At 36.6% G+C, this 15,064-nt stretch overlaps 2 protein-coding genes across 2 annotated transcripts; both read right to left on the reverse strand.

Moving 5' to 3' along the window:
• Positions 1-8,174: 8,174 nt before the first annotated feature.
• On the reverse strand, positions 8,175-10,430 carry LOC121216854 (pentatricopeptide repeat-containing protein At1g63330). The gene has a single exon (XM_041092312.1). The coding sequence runs from the start codon at positions 10,360-10,362 to the stop codon at positions 8,485-8,487; it is 1,878 nt and encodes a 625-aa protein (XP_040948246.1). The 5' UTR covers positions 10,363-10,430; the 3' UTR covers positions 8,175-8,484.
• Positions 10,431-12,764: 2,334 nt separating this feature from the next.
• Positions 12,765-14,883, reverse strand: LOC121216855 (pentatricopeptide repeat-containing protein At1g63330). The gene has a single exon (XM_041092314.1). The coding sequence runs from the start codon at positions 14,782-14,784 to the stop codon at positions 12,904-12,906; it is 1,881 nt and encodes a 626-aa protein (XP_040948248.1). The 5' UTR covers positions 14,785-14,883; the 3' UTR covers positions 12,765-12,903.
• Between the last annotated feature and the right edge of the window lie 181 nt (positions 14,884-15,064).

The raw sequence follows: 15,064 nt of genomic DNA on the forward strand, positions 1-15,064 counted from the left end.
AGAAGATGCATAGTGGGTGGGACGCCTCTTATAATGAAATATGGCAATGGTGTCAGGTGCTAGAGAGATACGTCCTAGGTGCCATCACAGACCTTCAAACGGAACATGCGTACTACAACGACCGATTGCTACGTGGATGCCAAGTGTTCAAACGCCTATTTTGGACCTTTAAGAAATGTCGAGACGCATTTCCGTAGTGCAAGCTGTTGGTACAAATTGACGGTACCTTCATGTTTGGTAGGTACACTCATCGGTTACTGGTTGCAGTGGCACAGGACGGCGGTGGGAGAATTCTTCCAATTGCATATGCAATAACACCGGGGGAGTCGTCTGATGACTGGGATTTCTTTCTCTCTAGGTTAAGGAGGCATGTGTGCCCTCAACCTGATATCTGTGTTATTTCAGATCGGGGCGCCGGTATACTAGCTGCATTTTATTGAGAGGGAAGCTTGTGGCAGCGTACACACCATAGATATTGCCTGAGACACATTGCTTCGAACTACTACAGGCAATATCCATATAAGACGGAACGACGACAAGTGACCAACATGAGTATTTACTGTATAACTGTATTATTTCGTTTGTCAAATTGAATTAGTTTTATTCGTAGAAGGGGTATAAAATATTCGCTATGTTCTTATATTGGTAGGGTATGAAATGAATAAAGATCGTTTCCACGAGATGTTGGCAATCTTGCAATCCCAAAACAGAGAAGGGGCGAACTACCTTTGCAACATACGTTTCGAACAGTGGGCACAAGCATACGACGGAGGCCTACGATATGGCCATATGACGTCGAACCTGGCAGAATGCATAAATTCTGTTCTTAAAGGAACGCGCCATCTACCGATAACAGCGGTTGTGCGAGAGACATATTTCCGTTTGGCGGCGCTATTTCCAAAGCGAGCAGCTTCTTATGCAGGCCAGATGCAGGGTGGGCATGTATGGTGCAGTAAGGTAGTTCAAGAAATGAACAAGGCGAAGGCGAGGGCAAATATCATGCACGCTGTGTGTCACGATCGAGACAATTTATGGTTTCGCGTGACGGAGTTCGACAGACCGCACCAAGGCGTTGTTGGCGGCCAATATCGTGTACACTTGCGAAACAGGACCTGTGACTGTGGGAAGTTCGATGCACTTCGTTATCCATGCGCTCATGTTATTGTAGCCTGTTAGAATCTCCGTCTGGATCCGCTGAGTTATGTGGACGAAGTGTACAAATTAGAAAACATGTACAACGTATGGAGACACGTTTTCCCACCGGTCCCAGATGAACGTAAGTGGCCGCCCGTATCTCTTGCTCCTTTTAAGCTATTACCATATAGAGAATTGCATCGCAAGCCGAAGGGTCGACCTTTCTCCACTAGAATACGGAACAATATGGATATCCGAGAAACAGCCAGTCAACAGAAATTGTGCGGATGGTGTAGGAACCCAGGCCATACAAGTCGATCATGCCCTAATCGCAATAGTTGAATGTAATTATAGAAGAAATTACCTTTTATTCAATTATGTATTGATAATTGTATTAAATTTTGGTTAAATCATCAAATTACTACAATTTCTTAAATGTTAGTACCAGTCAAAACATTTTACGAAATCCAACATTATGTAAAACTACAATTTAATTAGGGTTTTTAATTAAGTAGGGTTTAGGGTTTTTAATTTAATTAAATTAGGGTTTTTAATTAAGTAGGGTTAGGGTTTTTAATTTAATTAAAATAAGGTTAGGGTTTTTAATTTAATTAAAATAAGGTTAGGGTTTTTAATTTAATTAAATTAGGTTAGGGTTAGGGTTTTTAATTAAGTAGGGTTTAGGGTTTTTAATTTAATTTAATTAAATTAGGGTTTTTAATTAAGTAGGGTTAGGGTTTTTAATTTAATTAAAATAAGGTTAGGGTTTTTAATTTAATTAGGTTAGGTTAGGGTTAGGGTTTTTAATTAAGTAGGGTTTAGGGTTTCTAATTTAATTAAATTAGGGTTTTTAATTAAGTAGGGTTAGGGTTTTTAATTTAATTAAAATAAGGTTAGGGTTTTTAATTTAATTAGGTTAGGTTAGGGTTAGGGTTTTTAATTAAGTAGGGTTTAGGGTTTTTAATTTAATTAAATTAGGTTTTTTAATTAAGTAGGGTTAGGGTTTTTAATTTAATTAAAATAAGGTTAGGGTTTTTAATTTAATTAGGTTAGGTTAGGGTTAGGGTTTTTAATTAAGTAGGGTTTAGGGTTTTTAATTTAATTAAATTAGGGTTTTTAATTAAGTAGGGTTAGGATTTTTAATTTAATTAAAATAAGGTTAGGGTTTTTAATTTAATTAGGTTAGGTTAGGGTTAGAGTTTTTAATTAAGTAGGGTTTAGGGTTTTTAATTTAATTAAATTAGGGTTTTTAATTAAGTAGGGTTAGGGTTTTTAATTTAATTAAAATAAGGTTAGGGTTTTTAATTTAATTAGGTTAGGTTAGGGTTAGGGTTTTTAATTAAGTAGGGTTTAGGGTTTTTAATTTAATTAAATTAGGGTTTTTAATTAAGTAGGGTTAGGGTTTTTAATTTAATTAAAATAAGGTTAGGGTTTTTAATTTATTTAGGTTAGGTTAGGGTTAGGGTTTTTAATTAAGTAGGGTTTAGGGTTTTTAATTTAATTAAATTAGGGTTTTTAATTAAGTAGGGTTAGGGTTTTTAATTTAATTAAAATAAGGTTAGGGTTTTTAATTTAATTAAATTAGGTTAGGGTTAGGGTTTTTAATTAAGTAGGGTTTAGGGTTTTTAATTTAATTAAATTAGGGTTTTTAATTAAGTAGGGTTAGGGTTTTTAATTTAATTAAAATAAGGTTAGGATTTTTAATTTAATTAAATTAGGTTAGGGTTAGGGTTTTTAATTAAGTAGGGTTTAGGGTTTTTAATTTAATTAAATTAGGGTTTTAATTAAGTAGGGTTAGGGTTTTTAATTTAATTAAAATAAGGTTAGGGTTTTTAATTTACTTAGGTTAGGTTAGGGTTTTTAATTTAAGTAGGTTAGGTTAGGGTTTTTAATTTAATAAAATAAGGTTAGGTTTTTAATTAAATTAGGTTAGGTTAGGGTTTTTAATTTAATTAAATTAGGTTAGGGTTAGGGTTTTTAATTAAGTAGGGTTTAGGGTTTTTAATTTAATTAAATTAGGGTTTTTAATTAAGTAGGGTTAGGGTTTTTAATCAAATAATGTCAAAATAACTCGGAAAAAATTCTATTTGTATTACATCGTCATAAACTTCTAATTCATTACATCAAATGATTAATTTTAATACGGTAATCAATGTCTATGACCGGGGGATTCAGTTCCACATGGCGGCCGTCGACGGTTACGCGCTGGATTCCTCCTTTCTGTAGCTTCCAGCGGCGGTTGTTGTTCCTCCGGTGGGGATTCTAGTTCTTCCGGTTCGGCATCTGGTTGTCGGACTTGGGACGATGATCCACCTTCAAAGAATAGTGTATGTGGAGGTGTTTGCATCATGAACGGCGACGGAGTTTGAAAGCCATGCGTTGCTGGTGATTGGTAAAAAGGAGAGCTCTCCGACGGCCCCCCTTGCGACCCCTCTTGCGCCGATGGCCTAGTTATCGGTGGTCCGCTCGGCATTACAGGAAATGGAGCTGATCCGGGCATTTGGCTCCAACCTGCCATAGGATTCGGAAAAGGATACATGTAAGGGTTAGGGTACATATAAGGGCTAGGAAACATACCTGGCATCATAGGGAAAGGTGAATGCGTGGGTATCATCTGTTGAATTGCTGCGCCAGGTGACTGCGTTGGTGCTCTCGTTGGGGACGGTGATTGCATGGTCGCTGATGATGAACCGGGTGAATGTCTGGGCCTCGTTGAGGGGCTGCCCTCGTAGTTTCGTCCCCTTGGATTTTGAGGCCCGCGCCTTTCCCTTCCGACATGTATTTGCTGCCGCCTCTCCTCCGGCGTAAGTAAATACGGCTTCCCATGGGCCCTAAACCATGGCATGTATTCTGGAATGCACGCTAACTCGGGAACGATGATTGGTTCCCAAGTAGGTAGATATTCATTCCGATTTCCCCACATTTCTGTGTACACTGACCAGTACAACGGCCAATCCATACCTAATAGCCGAAGGTCGATTTTGTGGTGCTCGTCAAACTCCTCAGGGTCCGCAGGGATCGGTTGTCTACATCCAAACTGTCGTAGGACTCTGTCTGTCTGGTGGGGCTCCACGGTTGCATAGTTGATCAACACCACTTTCACGTGCCAAGCGTTTGGATTTTGTAAAAACTCTTCCGGGATTACTGCCCGGACTGCCGGATCCTCGTATGGTGTCCATTGAAACTACATGAACATGATAGAAATATTACATATATACATAATACTAAATACTAAATATCAATCCACTAGCGAATGTATGGAAATATCTATTTGCAATAATACTTACTTCTGCTTCTGAGCGTTGCTCCAATAGAAGCCGTATATCTTCAAGTTCAGTCGGTATTCCACGATAACTTGCCGGATGGTTCCACCTAATTAAATAAATTTTTAGCATTCTTTTATTCTTACAAAATCTACATATCAATTTCAAAATGTAATATAAAATTTACCTCGTTAGAGTGGGAATGTATATGGGTGGTTCACTCGAGGACGTAGAAATGGAAAGCGAAACCGTGCCCATGATTGCAGTAGTGACAGGCAACTTCCGATTTTTGCTCTCCTCGGTTTGGTCGCCCCGCACATCTCCCGATATAATGTTGCCAAGACGGCAGACCCCCAACTAAATTCACCGGCTGCTCTAAAATCAACGAGTTTTAGCAGCCACCTTAGATGTACACGGCTCTGTGATGTGTCGGCCATTAGATAGCCTCCAATTATTTGAAGAATGTATGATCGAGCATATCGGATTCTTTCAATCTCGGTTGAATTTTCATTCAGACCGGGGAAGGTGGCACGTAACCAGCCCATCTCCACCTTACCTCCATCCATTTTATCCGGAACGGCGCCCAAAAGCTCGTAGCACACCGCCTCCTAATTGCTAGATTGGGCAGACCCGGTCACTGGGTGCCCATCCACCGGCAATCCCAAATGCAGATGGACATCTTCTAGAGTGATAGTGCACTCTCCACATGGAAGATGAAATGTGTGCGTCTCAGGTCTCCACCTCTCGATCAACGCACTGATCAGTTTCGGCTCCAACTTGCATCCCCGGCCTACCGTCGCCACGTGCCAAAATTCCGCTTCCCGCAGGTAGTTCTCTACTAACGGTGATGGAGCATGCATATTCCGAATATTGCATTCCAATACCCGATCTTCAGCCTTTTATAACAAAAAATATATTAATAAATATCTAAAAATACATAAATAAAAATATCTTTAAAAAAATTTAAAATTTAAATTTAATACTTACCATGTTCATTTGCTCCACCGATATGTGATTCCTATCAAGACGAATCAATGATCCGGCCATTGTTGAAAATATTAAAAATTTTAAAATTATTTAAAAAAATAAAAAAATTTAAAATTTTCTTTAAAAAATGAAATTTAATGGAAAAAGAAATTTAATATGGATTTGGAGATTTTTTGAAGGAAATTGAGAGGATTTTGGAAGGAATTTGAGAGTTTGAGAGAATTTTGGAAGGAAATTGATAGAAATTTTGAAGGGAATTGAGAGAAATTTAGAAAGGAATTGAGAGAATTTTTGAAAGAAATTAATATTGAATTTGTTTGTGAAAATAAAAGGGGCGGGGGGTTTATATAGTAAAAAAAAATTTGACCATTTGGGGGGGGCAACGGTCAATTTTTTGACCGTTGGGCACTGTTCACGCGCGCGTCCACATCGCGTCCACGTCAGCAGGTCGCGCTGACGTGGACGCGATCTTCTGCCCCGTCCCCTGACATCGCTCCGACGTGGCGCGATTTTGGGGGAAACGGCCCAGTCCGGTAAATAATTAAAAAACTGACCTATTTCGGTAATTTTATAAAAAATTTGACTTTTTTTGGTAAATCCCTCATTGATACACACAGGAATGGATCGTGGTTGTGGGAGTATACAAGAAATATGGGATGTTGCTCGCTGCTCATTTTGGACGGTTTGAATCTTCTTTGGATCCAAGGCTTTAGACGTGTGGAGATTGTGAGCGACAGTGCTGCTGCTGTCGGCATCATATTGGATGAGTCTGCTGCTAAATCGAATTTCTCACAAATTAGGAGAAAGAAAGACAAAAATTGGCATAGGATTGAAAATACTTTGCAACCTATCTTCTAATAATCATTTTCACCAAATACACATTAAAATTTCTAATAAATATTTTTACTAAATGACTTAAAAAATATAAATAAAAATTTATCTAAAATGTTGTTATATTTAAAATGTAACGAAAAAGTGACATGGCATTTAATGGAGGGTTAGCTATCATTTAAACAGCCACATAGCCCTAACAGGGCAGCAGAAAAGAAGGAAAAAAAAGAAAAGAAGAAGAAGAAGAAGAAATGGACATACCTTAGCTGCGACCATTTTGTTCCTCCAAGGTAGAGCCACCACTCAATTTGTTGTTATCTGTTGAATCTTTGTCTCTTTTTTTCTTTTATTTTCTTAAACTCTAGTCACTGTCGTTCATGGCCTTCTCTGGCCAATCGTCATTACCAAATGGCTCATCTTTTCCTCTTCTCAAATCTCACTTCAGATTACCCAATAATCCTTCAAAATCTCAATATTAAAAACTTAAAGATTTGAACAAGGCTTTAACAGATCTTCGCCGTCCACCGTCTAATCACCACCATATTCCGGCCACAGCTTTTCTTCGACCAACCAAGACTCTTAACCACTTGGATCATCGAACCGGCTTGAGTTCTCCAACTTGCAAAACCCAAAATGGTTGTGGGTTTCTTCTCTTTGATTCTCTTCTTTTTTAGTTTTTTTTTAACTTCCTTCTTTTGATGCAAAGCCAATTTGGGATTCTTGCTTTTTTTTGCTGGTTTGATTTTGGATGCTTGCTATTTGGTATTTTTGTTTTTGTTGATTTTTGTTGTTTTGTCGTCGATTTTGATTTGAAGCTTCATAACATCATCACAAGCAGGAGCTCCAACTAAACCGATGCCGATGAACGGGTTGTGACGGGATCTCATTGACGTTAGCCCAATCAACCGTTTTGATGCCAGACTCAACATTTTCGCCGTCGATTTTTAATTTTCACTACTACGGAAAAAATTATGCTTCACGATAGCTAAGAGCTTTTCTAGGTTCCGTCTGCAAAAAATTTTTTCCCCAAATTTTTTTCCATTCTGGGCCTAATTTTAGGTAAATTCCAAGTCAATCTGCCACATCAACTAATTGGGTTAATTGGGTTTCCAATGTGGCAAGTTAATTGTCCACATTAGCTGGTTAACTTCCCACATCAGCTATCCCATTAAGACAATAATAGAAAATGTTAATAAATGACTGATTTGTCAGTTTTTTATAACGTTAGTGACTGTTTTGTTATTTTTCTAAAGCTGAGTGACTGAAATAAAATCTATGTGATTGTTTTATCAGCTACTCCAAAGTTAGTAACTATTGGTGTAATTTACCCAAAATAGAATTTATTGCATCTTTATTTCATTTTTAATAATTTACAATATTAAAATGATAAAAATATATAATTTTATATTATTATCTATTTATTTTTTATAATTAAATTTAAATAAAATTATTTTAAAAAATATTTAATTGAAATTCAGGTTAGGCCGGGTTGAAAACAAAAATAAATTCATTGATACACACGGGAATGGATCGTGGTTGTGGGAGTATACTAGAAATATGGGATGTTGCTCGCTGCTTGAAGCTGAATTGTGGCTCATTTTGGACGGTTTGAATCTTCTTTGGATCCAAGGCTTTAGACGTGTGGAGATTGTGAGCGACAGTGCTGCTGCTGTCCGCATCATATTGGATAAGTCTGCTTAATTGGATAAGTCTGCTGCTAAGCAGAGTATATCGGACAATTCGAGTTCTTTAGAATCGGCAAAGGAAGGTCAAGATACATCACATTGTCCGGGAAGCCAATGCGTTTGGCCTAAGCAGGCTGCTGAATCCACCTGCTGCACCGAGGAGCATTCTTTGCAAGGACAGTACAGGGACTGTTGGGGATAGGCTGAAATCACTACCCTCCTTTATATAAACATTCAACCCTTTATTACTCAACACACGTAGATCAATGCCATTAAATCACCTTAATATTTATTTCAATTCCTTTTATTCTCAACTCATGTTTAGTTATTCGTACAAATGCCCCTGCTTTTAAATTCACAAGCAATATTGGTTTTCCCCTAATTTCTTTAACATCACCACCAAAAAGATCAAGAAGTTGCTAAGATCAAGATCAACAAGCTACATAAGTCAGAACAAAATCAACAATATTGAAAATAGACACTAAACCTCATTCTAGTTTCCACAATCTTTTATCACTGTGCAATGGTTATGTACAACTGATTCACATTGCAAGTGATGATCTTTACACAATTTGTGAAACATTTCAGAGCAAGATTGATTTATTAGAGTATATGATAAGATCCATAAATAAGGTGGAAGTGAATATATCTGCAGAAAAGCCCTTACCAACCATTTCCATAAGAAGTTGTGTTGCCTTTGAGGTATAGCTGTTGCGAAGGAACCCCCGAATCATTACATTATAACAGCAGCTAATAGGCAAACAGTTATTATCTCCCATGCTCCCAAACAACCTGTATGCTTCAACTGGCAATCCCTCTTTACACAGTCCATTAATCATTATACGATATGTGACAACATTCGGTTTTAAACCATTGTCTGAGAGTTGATGAAATAATTCCTTGGCAAATTCGATATGCCCAGCTTTGCACAACCCATCAATTAGGATATTATATGGGACAATATCAAGTTCCAACCCACCGTTTCGCATTGCTTGAAAAAGTTTCAATGCCTCCTCAACATGACCTGTTTTGCCTAAACCATTCAGCAAAATCAAACAGGTCGCTATATCTGGAACTTGTCCAGAAGCAAGCATCTTTCTAAAAAGTTCATATGCAGTTGAAACTCTCCGTAACTGAAACATACTTTGCAAGAGAGTGTTGTATGTGACAATATTCGGGATTGGTCCCTTTTGAGATATTTCATGAAAGAGTTCCATTGCTTCGTCTAACCTCTTAGCTTTGCAATATCCATTGATCATGGTGTTGTAAGTAACTATATCAGGTGCACAACCCTTCTCAATCATCAAGTTGAAAACTCTTCTAGCTTTATCCATTTTGTTCTGCAAGCAATGACCATTAACTAATGTATTATAGGTAACAACATCAGGCTCGATTTCTCGCTTTATCATTGCGTCAACAATATCCTCAGCTTCAGAGACCAACCCTTCCTTGCAATGCGCATCAACCAATGTATTATACGTGACAACATTAGGCTCAATGCCTTGCTTTCTCATCATGTCAACGGTCTCTACAGCTTTAGAAATCGTTCCTTCCTTGCAAAGAGCATCAATCAGTAAATTATATGTGACAATATCAAGTGAAATATTGTTATCAACAATTTCATTCAAAAGCCTTGTTGCCTCCTCCTGCTGGCCCAAATTACACATACCATGAATTAAGCAATTGTAAGTAAAGATATCTGGTCTAATGCCTTTAACCTTCAGTTCGGAGAAGAGATCGAGAGCCTCCTGTAACAAACCGTTCTTACAAAGGCAGTCAATGACGGTGCTATATGCTACATTATTGGGTTCATAACCTCTGCTTTCCATCAACCTTAGAAACCTAACAGCTCTACCAGTATTACCGGTCTTACACAACCCCTTCAGCATTGTACTGTAAACAATCAAATTAGGTTGATACCCTTTTTCAGTCATTTCATCGAACATACAAACGGCCTCAGAAATCTTACTTTGACTACAAAGCCCATTAATAAAAGTTGAAAAAGTTACAGCACTAGGTTCAACACCTAACTTCAGCAATTTCCCCAAAACAGAAAACCCAAAATCAATTCGACCTAATTGACAAAAGCAATTAATCAAGATGCTCATAGAATAACTATCGTGGGAAACTCCCAATAATTCGATCTGTCTATACTTAGAAACAACAATGGCATAATGTTTCATCTTAACAATGGCTCCTAATAATTTAGTGAATTCCACAATTGAAGGCTTTGGGTACTTTTCAATCATCTTATTGAACAAACTCAAAGCATGATCAACATTATCGAAGCGGTGGTCTCTTTTTCCCTTTCCTCTAACAGGCATGGACATGGGTTTCTTACTTAGGCATTCGATGTGGGTAGCAATGGTGTTAGAAGAAGAAGAAAAAGAGTGGAAATTAGAAAGATGGCTTCCAGCATTAACAACCGAACGAAGAATAAAAGAAGAAGGAAGCTTACCCATACCTTGAAAGTAAGCAAAATGAAATCAGAAATGGCAGCGGCAGTAGTAGAATAAGTGTAAATTTTGGGTTGCCAAGTGGTGTTTTTTATTTTTTTAATGTGAATAATATTTAATAAAAAAATTAAACTTTATTTTGAAATGCAATTTTCAATTATTATTAATATTATAATATACTTTTATTAAATTTAAATTTAAATTTTTAGACTAACATGAAAAAATATACAAAGATTACAATACAATTAAAACTAACTTGAATTCCACACTTGGAGTTAAAAGATCTGAGAAGTATCATTAGGCAAATTTTCAAAGAGACTCAACACCATTCCTAAATTTCTTCCAATCCTAGCCATAGAGTTTGCAACTTTGTCATGTAGTTATATTTATTTTGTTCAACCTATAGTTGTAATTTGAATTTAGTAGAACAAAATAATATAAATTTTACATGGTGTTCAATGATGGTATTGATTGGTTAGCAAAATCAGCTCTATGTAGGAAACATTATGGTCTTGTGCGGCACTTCTAGCTGGTTTTGATTTTGTATATGGTATTTTATCATTCACATGCATCAATCAAGAGGGAAAGAAGAATTATTTAATGAGGTATTCTTTTGGTAGCGATTTCATCAAAAGAAGGGGGCTGAGGAAATTTGGAGAGTCAGTAGATTAATTGGGATGACAACTGAAGTGGATGATGATTTAGTCATGAAAAAGTTAGTAGACTTGAGGTGCGACTTCTCTCTTATTTCTTATTCTTGTTGAGGTGCTCTTTATCTGCTACTAAATCAAGTTGGTTTACTCAAAAGTGGTTTGGTGAAGAAATTAGTGATTAATTCGAGACTTGATCTTATCATATTAACTTAAAACAAAACTAGCAAAGGTGGAAGATGGGATTGTTCAAATGATTTGGACGGATTCTAATCGTTGGTGTGATTGTGGAGCTCTTAAAGATTGTTATCCTATGATGTCTTTCCTTAAGAATAGAGGCATTTCGATCTTGGATGAACATGTTGTTTGTCATCGGTGCAAAGTGGAATCTAAGGATGTTAGTCACATTTTGCTGAAAAGTGCCCGAGTTAACAAATTTTGAGGTATTTTATCCTTTCTTTCGTTATGCTTTGATAAGTTTGGTGTCTAAACCTATGTTTAATTGGTGGTTGATGTCTATTATGGTTGCCTTGTGGACCATCTAGAGTGCAAGAAATGATTCTATGTTTAGAGGAAAAGATTTTAATTTGGAGTACATTTTTTTTCATTGGATAAAAGTCTTGCCAGAATGTATGAATTTTGTTGAGTTAATGTGGGGGGAGGGGGTGTCTGCAAGATTGTGAAAGGAGTATCCATAGCCATCATACCAAGATTGTGACGCGTTGGGAACCTTCAAATGAAGGCTGGTTAAAGTTTAACGATGATGGTTCAACATTAGGTAAATTTGGCCCAACGGGGTGTGGAGTGGATTTTAAAAATTCGAAGGGTCATGTCATTGCTATGTTTTAGGTCCCTAAGACGTCCAAGATTCTAATTTCGCTGAAATTATGACGATTAAGTTAACTCTTCATTTCTTCTTAGACTCCCAGTGGATTAAAGACTAAAAGCTTATGGTTGACTCCGACTCTATAGTCGCGCTTACTTGGTGTATCAATGAGAAATCTAGGCCTTTGAAATATTGGCACATTTTTACAATCATTGATGAGATTAAAATGTCCATTCATGAGGTACTGTTTAGAAAAACTGGGAGAGATGCTAATGGTATGGCAGATTCGTTGGCAAAATTAGGGTGCTTTCAACCTTAAATGTTTTTTTGTAGATGAGCATCGTTGAGTTTAATTGAGATGATAGTTTCATTGTTATTTCATCGAAGAAGATTCACCAAACCAAGCGATTATTAGACTATCAAACAACAGTATTTTGTGCCTATTTGAACGTCAGTGCTGCCATTTTAAGGTGTGCTGCAGTTGCAATAATCATAACCAATAATTCTACAAAAATAATTAACTAAGTTTGATTAAAGATAAATACTTTATTTTACGATAGTTTTGGTAATTAAATAATGAAATGAATTTTTTTTTTCTGTTATGAAAATATTTATCTTTTATCTGTTTCACTTGAAACAATTTTCAAAAAATGAGTTCAAGAAAACTTATCAAATACTGTAAAATGTTTTACATAAAACCATTAGGAAAATATTACATTTTTCCGAAAAGCATACTATTTTCCGGAAATGATTCTCCAGAAAATGTTTTCAATCAAACAAACAAACCCCGAATTTGATTGAATTCCACACTTGGAGTTAAAAGTTCTGAGCAGCCGAAAATTATACTGATGCTATTGTCATTGCTACAGATATTGGTTTTCCTCTAAGTTCTTACCATTACCACCAACAAGATTCTCACTTACAACACAAAGTCAGAACAAAATCAACAATATTGAAAATAGACACTAAAACTCATTCTAGTTTTCCACAATCTTTTATCACTGTACAATGGTTATGTACAAACTGATTCACATTTGCAAGTTAAGATCTTTACACAATTTGTGACACATTTCAGAGCAAGATTGATTTATTAGTGTATATGATAAGATCCATAAATAAGGTGGCAGTGAATATATCTGCAGAAAAGCCCTTACCAACCATTTCCGTAAGAAGTTGTGTTGCCTTTGAGGTATAGCTGTTGCGAAGGAACCCCCGAATCATTACATTATAACAGCAGCTATTAGGCAAACAGTCATTATCTCCCATGCTCCCAAATAACCTGTATGCTTCATCTGGCAATCCCTCTTTACACAGTCTATTAATCATTACACAATATGTGACAACATTCGGTTTTAAACCATTGTCTGAGAGTTGATGAAATAATTCCTTGGCAACTTCGATATGCCCAGCTTTACAAAACCCATCAATTAGGATAGTATACGGGACAATATCAAGTTCCAACCCACTGTTTTGCATTGCTTGAAAAAGTTTCAATGCCTCTTTGATATGACCTGTTTTGCATAAACCATCCAGCAAAATCAAACAGGTCGCTATATCTGGAACTTGTCCAGAAGCAAGCATCTTTCTAAAAAGTTCACATGCAGTTGAAACTTTCCCTAACTGAAACATACTCTGCATAAGAGTGTTGTATGTGACAGTATCCGGGATTGGTCCCTTTCGAGATATTTCATGAAAGAGTTCCACTGCTTCGTCTAACCTTTTACCTTTGCAATATCCATTGATCATGGTGTTGTAAGTAACTATACTAGGTGCACAACCCTTCTCAATCATCAAGTTGAAAACTCTTCTAGCTTTATCCGTTTCATTCTGCAAGCAATGACCATTAACTAATGCACTATAGGTAACAACATTAGGCTCAATGCCTCGCTTTATCATTGCGTCAACAATATCCTCAGCTTCAGAGACCATCCCTTCCTTGCAATGCACATCAACCAATGTACTATACGTGACAACATTAGGCTCAATGCCTTGCTTTCTCATCATGTCAATGGTCTCTACAGCTTTAGAAATCGTTCCTTCCTTGCAAAGAGCGTCAACCAATGTATTATACGTGACAATATCAAGTGAAATATTGTTATCAACCATTTCACTCAAAAGCCTTGTTGCCTCCTCCTGCTGGCCCAAATTACACATACCATGAATTAAGCAAGTGTAAGTAAAGATATCTGGTCTAATGCCTTTAATCTTCACTTCGGAGAAGAGATCGAGAGCCTCCGGTAACAACCCGTTCTTACAAAGACAGTCAAGGATGGTATTATATGCTACAATATCGGGTTCATAACCTCTGCTTTCCATCAACCTTAGAAACCTAACAGCTCTACCAGTATTACCGGTCTTACATAACCCCTTAAGCATTGTACTGTAAACAATCGAATCAGGTTGATACCCTTTTTCAGTCATTTCATCGAACATACAAACGGCCTCAGAAATCTTACTTTGATTACAAAGCCCATTTATCAAAGTTGAAAAAGTTACAACATCAGGCTCAACACCTAACTTCAGCATTTTCCCCAAAACAGAAAACCCAAAATCAATTCGGCCTAATTGACAAAAGCAATTTGTCAAGATGTTCATAGAATAAACATTATGGGAAACGCCTAATAATTCCATCTGGCTACACATAGGAACAACAATGGCATAATGTTTCATTCTAACAATGGCTGCAAATAATTTAGTGAATTCCACAATTGAAGGCTTTGGGTACTTTTCAATCATCTTATTGAACAAACTCAAAGCATGATCGACATTATCGAAGCGGTGGTCTCTTTTTCCCTTTCCTCTAACAGGCATGGACATGGGTTTCTTACTTAGGCATTCGATGTGGGTAGCAATAGTGGTAGAAGAAGAAGAAGAAAAATAGTGGAAATTAGAAAGATGGCTTCCAGCATTAACAACGGAACGAAGAATAAAAGAAGAAGGAAGCTTACCCATATCTTGAAAGCAGAAATGGCAGCGGCAGTAGCAGAAGAAGTGTAAATTTTGGGTTGCGAAGTGGTGTTTAGGGAAAGGGCTGGGAGCGTAATTTGGGTTTTTTTATTTTATATTTTTAATGTGAATAATATTTAATAAAAAAATTAAACTTTATTTTGAAATGCAATCTTCGATTGTTATTAACTTATAAATCTGCCTTTTAAATGTAATAAAATTACTATACTTTTAAATGGTATTAACTTCAAAAGATTTTTAGACTAACTTTAATAAAATTTAAATT

This window comes from Gossypium hirsutum, chromosome D05 (assembly GCF_007990345.1).
Source record: "Gossypium hirsutum isolate 1008001.06 chromosome D05, Gossypium_hirsutum_v2.1, whole genome shotgun sequence".
NCBI lineage: Eukaryota > Viridiplantae > Streptophyta > Magnoliopsida > Malvales > Malvaceae > Gossypium > Gossypium hirsutum.